The 10,546-nt window shown below is 38.2% G+C and overlaps 2 protein-coding genes across 2 annotated transcripts; both read right to left on the reverse strand.

Annotated features, from left to right (window-relative positions):
- LOC110271893 lies at positions 4,326-5,806 on the reverse strand. The gene is made up of 2 exons (XM_021123540.1): positions 5,523-5,806; positions 4,326-5,492 (listed from the first exon to the last, which is right to left on the reverse strand). Exon 2 carries the CDS (start codon positions 5,325-5,327, stop codon positions 4,326-4,328), a length of 1,002 nt encoding a protein of 333 aa, XP_020979199.1. The 5' UTR covers positions 5,328-5,492; positions 5,523-5,806.
- Positions 8,649-9,648, reverse strand: LOC107642640 (glycine cleavage system H protein, mitochondrial). The gene is made up of 4 exons (XM_016346053.2): positions 9,357-9,648; positions 9,192-9,280; positions 8,943-9,113; positions 8,649-8,860 (listed from the first exon to the last, which is right to left on the reverse strand). The coding sequence occupies exons 1-4, from the start codon at positions 9,469-9,471 to the stop codon at positions 8,732-8,734; spliced, it is 504 nt and encodes a 167-aa protein (XP_016201539.1). The 5' UTR covers positions 9,472-9,648; the 3' UTR covers positions 8,649-8,731.

The raw sequence follows: 10,546 nt of genomic DNA on the forward strand, positions 1-10,546 counted from the left end.
ACAAACAAGCTCAACACACTTAGTGGAGCATACAATAATAAGAAAATAAAGAGATAAAGCAACTCCTATGTCATCTCCGGCATAGCCATCAACAACACGAGTTAGTTTTACACCAATCCCTCGAACTACAGAGTGATCTAGCAATGCAATCCACCACGACCGTTGTCTTATTCTGAAAAATACGTTCATTCCTACACAGCCAGATGTTCCATATAACTGAGAAGAAACCAACTAACCATGTTTTGCACTCGTCTTTCCTCATAGGAATCGTCTTCCAGCTCTCAAAGAGTTCTCTTATGGACCCGGGGATGCACCATGCCCGGCCCACATGAGCGAGCCATGCAAACTCACACGTAACAAACAAGTGCTGCACATATTCAACTTCCTTGTTACACATCACACAAGCTGTATCATTCTGGGTTATGATGCCGAACTGACTCAACCGCTCCTTTGTATTAACTCGACCTACTAACAAACCAAATAAACAACTCAACTCTAGGGGGGGCACCAGTCCTTTCCAAATACATTTGTGAACTTGTAGCTAAGAATGTCATCTGTCATCGTCTGTTCCTGCAAAGTCTACACAAATGAGTTAGTAGTATAAACACCTTTCACAGCGTGTAAGATATCGAGCATTTGATTCAGATTGTCTATCTCCCATTGGCAGAGTTCCCTCCTCCATTGGATGTTCCACACCCACTCTATCCCATCCCAGAACCCACAGTCCCCAATTACAGATCCTTTGTTATTTGAAACCAAGAAAAGCCTCGGAAAGGAGTCTTTCAACTTCCCCGACTGTAACCACGTATCCTCCCAGAATCTGGTTGATCTACCATCATCAACTTCTATAGCCAGTCCATCAATCATCCTCTGTCTGACAGTTTGATCCTTTATTTGCAAGTTACATATTTCTTTCCACGGGCCCCCTTTTGTTGGTAATGCTTGAGTAGACAATAGCTGGATAGGGTTCAGATTATTGCACGAGCACACTATCTTCTTCCACAGTGGACAGTCTTCTTTAGAAAATCTCCACCACCACTTGAACAATAAGACAGTGTTCCTGAATAACGCATCTCCCACACCTAGGCCACCTAGTTTCTTCGGTGCCTGTACCATCTCCCACTTTACAAGAGCCAATCTAGGTTTTCCATCCTCTTTCCCCCAAAAGAACTTCCTCTGTAGTGAGATTAACTTTTTCACCACCGCAGCTGGCATTTTATACAGGCTAAGATAATAAATTGGAAGACTATTGATGAATGACTTAATGAGGACCAACTTCCCTACTTTACTGAGGACCTTTGCTTTACACAGACTAAGTTTTTCTTCCACTTTGTCGATTATCGGCTTTCAAGTTTTTACCAGTCTTGGGTTTGCTCCAAGATTAATACCCAAGTACCTCACCGGTAAGGTTGCCGCCCGACACCCTAATAGACCACACATCTGATTCACCCACTCTTGACTACAATTCACCGGTATCAAGCTGGACTTTTTGAAGTTAATGCTCAACCCGGACATCACTTCAAAGCACCGTAATAGTCTCTTGTAATTTCGCACTGTCTCCTCCTCTGGTGGACAGAACAATATAGTGTCATCAGCAAATTGCAGGTATGATAACTCTATATTATCCCTGCCTACTAGAAGAGGGGATATCCTTCCATTTCTAACCGCCTCCCCAATCATCCTATTCAACACATCTACAACAAGGACAAACAGAAATGGGGATAAAGGATCACCTTGTCGCAGCCCCCTCTCTATCTTGAACGGCTTCGAGGGTGACCCGTTGATCAATATGGAGATTGATGCTGATCTAATACACTCTGCAACCCATGCCCTCCATCTTCTTCCGAACCCTATCTTTTCTAGAACGACATCAACAAAGTTCCATTTGACTCTGTCATAGGCTTTTTGAAAGTCCAACTTGATGATTGCTGACGCCTTCCTTTTCAGTTTTAACCATTGTACAGTTTCACATGCTATTAACGCTCCATCATGTATTCTCCTGCCCTTAACAAATGCACTCTGCGATTCCCCTACTAGGCCTGGCATAACTCTCCTCATTCTCCTTGTCATCACTTTTGATATTACCTTATAAATGCATCCAACCATACTTATAGGTCTAAGGTCCTTTATCTCCTTTGCACCCACAAATTTCGGTGCCAGTGCTACCCAGGTAACGTTGGAGTCTGCTGGTAATATTGCCGTCTCAAAGAAAGTCATCACAGCTCTGGTAAATTCCCCTCCAAGGTCTTCCCAGCACCTTTTTATAAAGTTCATATTATACCCATCACTTCCCGGTGTCTTAGATGATTCGCAGTCCCATACTGCATCCTTAACTTCCTCCTCCGACGGTAACATCTCTAACGCTTGAGCTTCCTCCCTCTCCAACCGATTGACTAGACCATCTCGAAAGTTAATATTTGGCGAGGCTTCCTGTTGGAATAGATTCTTGTAGAAATCCCTAATGGTTATCTTGATTCTTGCATGGTTCCTTACCAACCTCCCGTTAATCACTAAGGCCTCAATTCTGTTATTTCTTCTTCTTGCTGATGCAATGTTGTGGAAATATCTAGTGTTCCTGTCTATCTCCTTGGCATGTCGAGACCTGGACATTTGTTTCCAGTGCATATCTTGTCTTGTGTACCATAGCTCACAGCACCTCACAAGCGCCTTTCTTCTAGCTTCTACTGTCCCATCATAAACCCCGTTACTGACCATGTCATCCACTTTCTTGATTTCCTCCTCAAATCTTTTCAACTTTTCATGTATGTTCCCAAAGTGTTGCTTATGCCATTTACTCAGCAGTTTTATCAACTCCTTCAGCTTATCCAGAAACTGTGCATTTCCCAACCCCCTCCACTCTTCCTTCACCATCCTTAAGAAGCCTTCATGTGTGAACCATGAATCTAGGCTGCGAAACGGTCTTGTACCTTGAACCAATCTTCTGCCTTCCACTATCAATGGACAATGGTCTGATAGTCCTCTCGGTCCTCCTCTAAGGCGCATCTCTGGATATGCGTCCAGCCATTCCAAACTCACCAGACTTCTATCAATACGACTACAAGACTGCCCTTTGAACCATGTATACTTGCGATCATTAAGAGCCAAGTCCACCAGCTCCATGTCATTTATCCATGCTCTGAATTCTTCAGCAGTTGCAGATAAACTCGTCGCCCCTTTCCTCTCCTTTATCTGCACAACTTCATTGAAGTCTCCCATGTAACAAAACGGAACTTGGCACAATCCTGCAACATAACTTAATTCCTCCCATAGTAATAGTTTTTCATCCCTCACATGCGGTCCATATACCAGACACACAGCACAGTAAAAGTTATCATTCGTTGTCACCCCCTCCACACATATCCACCTATCTTCTTTATAGCAATTTGTCAATTTAAAAATAGATTCATCCCATATTAATAGTAAACCTCCCGATGCCCCAACTGAATTAACACACTCCCAGCTAGCTCTATCATTACCCCAGATACTAGCTACATCAAATTTATTCACCGCCTCTTTTTTTGTTTCTATCAACCCCAACATGTCAACTCTAAACTTGGTTTTGAAACTTTTTATCATATTCAATTTCGCAACTCCTCCTATACCCTTAATGTTCCAATAGCTTATAATCATTTATATAATTTATTACACACCTGCTTACGAATCTTTGGACGACTCCTTCTAATTTTCTCCTTTCGCTTCGACTGTCTCCGTTTTCTAGCTAGTGCTTCGTTTTGTTCCTGGAGGATCGCCATAATGTCTTCTTCATCACTACACGGACTTGCACCTGATTCAACCGCTAATTTCCAGGCCTCTCTATTCTCCGCCATATCTTCTTCCAGACTCTGCACTTGGTTGGCTTTGTGTGTCGCCGAATCTTCGTACTCATCTATCCCTGCACCAGTCTCATGTATTACTTGGATCTCCTTCCCAGAGCCTCTCCCAGCTTCATATGCTTCTTCGGATTCGGACCATACCTCCACCGCATCCCCAGGTTTCGGGTTTCCATGGTTCTCTGCAGGCCTTCCTCTGCCTTCCCTCGCCACCCTCATCATATTCTGTCTCGAACTTCCAATGTCACAGATCTGATGTTGAGTTGCATTCTTCCCAGGTTCATGTTCATCCTCACCATAATCTCGTCCAGAGTTCAGGTCTCTAACCTCCTCGTCCACTTTGTGTTTGCCGATCGCCACGCCTCCCTCGGCTTCTCGCGGCTCACAGCATCCTCCTTGTGCAGCCACAGGAATCTATTCATCACCGTGTTTGCCACGCCTATCTCGCCCATCGCCGCTTTCCTTCCTTCCGTTTGCTTCGCCTCCTCCATCTCCTCATGACTCATAGCGGCGCTCGTTCCTAGCCTGGGTCCCTAGCGAGCTCGCCTCATCGTCTCCCCTCCGCAGCCTCCACTTCCCAGCGGTGAAGCATGCTTCGTTCACTGGTTCTCCCACCAACCGGGCCAAGGCCTGCATAACCTGCGGTCCATCAAACATGCGACTCGGGCCATCAGCAGTTCCAGCCCTATCCGCTTTGGGGTCATTCATCTGGGCTCCCTTGCTTTTCTTTATTGCATCCTTAGCAATTATAGTATTGGGCTTGTTTTTATTAAGCCCAATTCCCTCCCTTGCACCAATGGATGATTTCTCCCGTTGAATTTGAATTCCATCACAATTACATGATAGCGTGCAATCTAAATCAATCTCCTGATTATTTGTGTCCGTTACTCTCAAGATTTCTTTCCCCTTCGTTCGCGAGTGATCATGACCCTCATAATGATAATTTGAAACCTGAATATTCCACTCATTTAATTTGGAGGATAAAATTACTATTTTGTCCTTGTCTTGTTCCTCGGTCGAATGTTCCTTCTCCATGAGCTCCGCCACCGGATCCCGTCTTGTCCCTCTTGCCCCAGCCCCGCCACTTGCTTTCTCCCTTATCTCAGCCTGCTGTACATCTTCCATGGCCACCATAAGTCTACCTCCTTGGTCCCACTTGTCCTCTGGAAAACATTCTTCCCGATAAACCTCACTACCAACCTCTTTCACAAGGACATCAAACCCGCTCGTACCAATGGTGACATGAACCCATTCGTTGATCATATCGAACATACATGTGTCTATCAGTACGCGACCAACACTAAACGAATTACATGTCTCCGTTAAATTATCGCACTTTACCACTTCACCCCATTGATCTCCTAGTCTTGTGAAGGTCTCCTTTGACCAGGCATGCAAAGGTACTCCGTAGCATTCTAACCATACTCTTCTAGTCTCGCTCCTTTCAGTTTCATCCCACCTCCATACCATATGAAACAATCTTAACAGATCGTTCATTCTGAATGTGTATGCTTCCTCTGCATTAGCTAATGTGTCAAATGTTAGTATTGCTTTGTATGCACCCAGCTCCCTTACATGCGTTACACACGGCCATTCGTTATTAACCTTTTCACGTAGCACCTGAAAATTGATTATCTTTTTTGTGCCTCCCACAACACTCCTCTGTAACCAAGAAATATTATCTCTTGGCACTGGTATTTCTATTTTCTTGGATCATCCATTCTTATTTGGGTCCTTGCCCTGTGCATCTCTTGCAGGCTTACCTACCTGCTCTTCCACATTTCTTGCAATCTTGTGCTGTTGAGATCCATCTTCTTGTTCTTTTCTTGTCACTCCCGCCAGTCCATTTCCTTTAATGTCCTTTCGTTCAGGCTTCCTTCTGTACTTTACTTCTGCAACAAACATTCTTTTACCTCTCAATATCATGTGATTCATTTCTGCAATAGCCTTCAAAGCGCCCCCTTTGTGGTATAACGGATAAACGCGAATAAATAGATATGTCCATTCTTGTTCTTCCGCGCAAGATAAATGGCTATAATCCTACCCGTCTAGTTGAATAGACTGAATAGTTCGCGCTTTGATATATCGGTTGAAAGATTATCAGCAAAGATGGAAAAAGAATCCAACTCCAGCCAATGATACTCTTCTTTGTTCCAAATCCTAGGATCCTTACCATGTTGGTTTTCTTTCCTATTACTACCCCTCCTAGTGTTTACCCACCCCGTCTTTCCAATGTTAAACCAAATACAGTCTTAAGAACAACGACTCTGTCTTAAGAACAACGACTCTTGCACTCTTATGTCAGTTATATTGATGAGGGATCACCAAACAATGACGTAATAATAAGAATCTATTTTACAACCATGTCAAACCCATCTTTAATTAATTAATTGCTTTCAATTATTGTTAGGTTATTGATGAGGTGCTGCCCAGAACAACTATCTTCTTTGCAAACTTTAGACAGGCAAAAGTTAATGTTAACATCGATAGTTAGTTATTTATTCAGTGGTACCCTTTAATCTCAATGCTTATTTATGTTCATTGTCACAAAATCTTTAGCGGTTTAAAAATTGCAGGTTATACCATACCAAAAGACTGAAAAATCCTGGTTTGGAACAGAGGTGTTCACATGGATCCTGAAACTTATCCCAATCCAATGGAACTTAATCCTTTCAGATGGGATGTATATATGATGACCATTAATTACTTCTTATTAATTTAATTTAATTTAATTTAATGAACAAAAAGTGCATTAATCTAATATATATATATGTTACTAAATTCTAAATTACTAAAATGTGGTGCAGAATTACCGTCCTAGAGCAGGGTCTTTTCTTCCGTTCGGATTAGGAAGTCGGTTATGTCCTGGAGGTGACCTAGCCAAGCTTGAGATCACCATTTTCCTCCATCATTTTCTTCTAAATTACAAGTTAGTAAATGTCTTAGTATTATTATTATTATTATTAATTTACTGATTGAAGCCAAGTAGTACTTAGTACTTACATTATATTATTGTTTTTTTCTAAAAATGATTTTGATTATGCAGAATGGAGAAGGTTAATCATGATTGTCCAGTGATTTACTTACGGGTGCCAAGGTCAAGTGACAACTACCTTGCAAGAATTGTGAAAGCCACGTAAATCACAAAAGATACATAGGGTTACACCCAATTTCGGTAAACAACTTAAATAAATTCTTTTAAAATTATAAATAAATTATTAATAACAGTTTATAAATAAGTTATTTTGTATTCGAATTTTTAATTATAGAAATACTTATTTTAAAATTGTAGTGTTTGAATAAATAACTTAAAAATTACAATTTTTTTACACAAAAAATGGATATTAAAACAATGATGATAATAAATACTTTTTAATATTAAATGTTAATTTTCTATAACCTAATCACTAAGATTACAATCGTTTAGGCAATTAATTATTTATTTGTTCTCTTATTAATTTCATTTTTTAGGTAGAAACTGGTTCTTCTACTTCATCTTCACCTATAACGGTGTTCTTACGTGGTAAATAGTAATAAAATTTTAATTCACAATAATTTTGATGGCAATGCCAAATAAATTACAGTGTAGTTAGTGTTTGCTGTTTTATTGTGTATGATATGGTAAGTAAAAATAAAAAATAAATGTGAAATGCGTGTAAATATATATTTTGTTGTTGTTTTTTTTTTACTCCTATCAGAACTCCCTTATCTTTTACTGGGGTCAAGAACTTGCTATAACTAACTATAAAAATAATAGCAAGTTATATAAAAATAAAATCACATGTGAAAAAATAAAATTAAAACTAAGATTTTATACCACACACAATGTTAAATACAAATTTAATAATAAAAATAGAGTGGTAAAATGTTAAAAAAATAACTGGAAGGAAGGAATATATGCAATAGGTGATTCAGATGGAACATTATTTTAAAATGGTGGTTGAGGGTCAATAATTTCAGCAGATGAATCATTACGTGAAAATGATGGTAGAAGGCTAGTAGAACCTTACGTGAAAATGATGGTGGAGGGCCAATATTTTCAACAAAAACAGAAAATATTTTTCTACGGAGGGCCAGTATTTTCAACAAAAACAGAAAATATTTTTCTACAAAGCCAAAATGAAAGTAGATCTTTTTTATTTTGAAGTCATTTTTTTTACAGAAATGATAGAATGACTTATAGAAGAGGGGAAGTCTAGTCACAAAAAAAAAAGAAGAGGGGAAGTCATATATTTCTACTTCTTTAAAAAAATTGTGTATTAACTTTTCTAAAAATTAAAAGCTTTTTTTAAAATGGTACCAAACACACATACTATAATTTTTCATAATTCAAAAAGTAAAAAAAAAATAGCTTCTACTATTTCCCAGGATCTTAATATTTTTTATTACCCCTTTTGTATTGTAGTAAATAATATCTTTGAATAACTGAGCCCTCAGGGGGCCATGAGATTTTAATGTTCGTGTTAGCAAATAGGCCAATCAAACAAAAATGGAGAGAAATGAAATCGTTGGTAGTTGGTAGTGCATTATGATTTGATAAGAGTTTGTCCACAATTTAAATTAATTCCAATTAAGAAAGTGAGTTCTGAAAGTACGACAGAAAAAATTTTCTCTTGTCCAACCTACTTCAATTTGTATCAATATCAAAGTCTGAGAAACATCTTATTGTGTATAACTTAAATTAGTTGTGACTTGTACTAAGAACAACATTAACATATTAAAAATATAACCATTCATATAACACATTTTCTTAGCATAAATAATTTCACTCCATTACATTGTACAGCAATTTCAAACTTCAAAGTTTAGAAACAGCTGTTTATTAAGATAACAAGATGATGATGATCACGATGATATAAGATAGTGAAAAAACAGTTAGTCCGATGCATATTAGAAGATATTCAATGTGCAGCATCTTCTTCCTCGCAGAATTTAGTGTACTCCTTTGGTCCCAGCAAGGAATCCAATTCAGCTGGACTATTTGGCTTTACTTTTATCATCCATCCACCTTCGTACGGGCTCGAGTTTATCTTAATTAATGTCACAATAAGCATCATTGTTAGTCTGTTAATTAATATATATTCACTAAGTAAGTAACTAACATATACATACCAGGCCAGGGGTTTCCTTGAGAGAAGCGTTAACCTCAATGATTTCACCAGAGATTGGAGAGTTGACATCACTGGTTGCCTTCACACTCTCAACGGCTCCAAAGCTGCCTCCTTGTTTCACTGAACCACCTGGTTCAGGCAGATCTACAAACACAACCTCTCCAAGATGGTCCTGATTATGCGAATTCAATTTGTTCAATTCATTACTTCAATTTCATTGTAAGTAACTATACGTGTAGTAATAACAAACCTGAGCATGGTCAGTGATTCCAATGGTAGCTACTGAGCCTTCATGTTTGACCCATTCATGTGAGTTTGCGTACTTGAGTCCATCCAACACTGCAAACATGATAATTAATTAAGCAAAACAAACATGAACGAACAGAATAGAGTGTATGGTAGAATGTTTATATACCGGTAGAGAAGCATCTGGAGAGAAAGAAGGGAGATGGGAGGTGATGAGTTCTAGAAGCTGCTGAAGATAGTTTGAGTACATTTGCAGTTGAAGAAGCCCACAGCCTGAGTGCCATGGTTCTAAGAAGAATATGATAGAGAGATACGTGTGTGTGTTTTATCTCTGACAATTTTTTCTCTTTATCTTGGATGTATGGTAGCCAGTCGATGCCTGATCCTTATACTTTGTGTTTCCACCGTCTCCTCTATCTTATGCTTCTTTAATGTTATCCATAAAACATATGCTACTATTACTCTCTTTAAATACGCTTTAGACGAATTTAATTCTTATCAACCAATTGTTTCCTTCACACGACAGAACCACAGTCGCCTTCTTTCATTGTTGGGCTCTCAAAGCCCACTGTACACTTAGACAAGAAAAAAATAGGTCTTACTCCAACGATAGTTTCATCTTTCAATGACATATAAATTGAAAGAAAAAAAATAAGAATCCGTGGAGAGTTTTAATCTCGGTTTGTGTGGTCAGTAATTCATTGACCAACGACAAATTGTTAAATGAAGCTTAATTCCGCAGCAAATTAGTCTTTAACATGTTGAAAGATACTTCGTAGATAATCAAATAAAATTACGATACTTAAACATTTTGATAAATCCATTAAATTGATAATAAAAAAATGAATTCATAGTTATTATTTTAAGACTTTAATTAATAATTTAAAAATTAATCTTGAACAAGACATAACTATACATTATATTTTCTCTGTATTACTCTAAATTTTCTCTGTATTTATTTTCCTATTCATATAAAAATTTAGTTATCTCAAATAATATATGTGTCCATTAATATATCAAATTTTTACAGCAAAAAAATTAGGTTTTATGGATTCAGAAGATTGCAATCATTTTTGCCAAAGTAAATACCATGCACGGGGCCTATACTCAATTCCCAAAGTATAAATGTACAGCTTTTTTATTGTTTGAAATACCTTTGCTTCAAGTTCCAACAGCATCCACTATCTTCAAATTTTAAATGGTTTTGGCTCTCACTCACTTTCCTCTCCTAAATTATTAATTAAGTTGAAAATATTTAAATTTGTTTTTAGGTTAGTAAAGTAAAGTTTAGCTTTGATAAAGAGAAAATGTAAAGCACATCATATGCATTTGTGTATGTTTGGATTAAAGTTTATAAAC

The sequence above is a fragment of the Arachis ipaensis genome, chromosome B05 (genome assembly GCF_000816755.2).
Source record: "Arachis ipaensis cultivar K30076 chromosome B05, Araip1.1, whole genome shotgun sequence".
Classification (NCBI taxonomy): domain Eukaryota; kingdom Viridiplantae; phylum Streptophyta; class Magnoliopsida; order Fabales; family Fabaceae; genus Arachis; species Arachis ipaensis.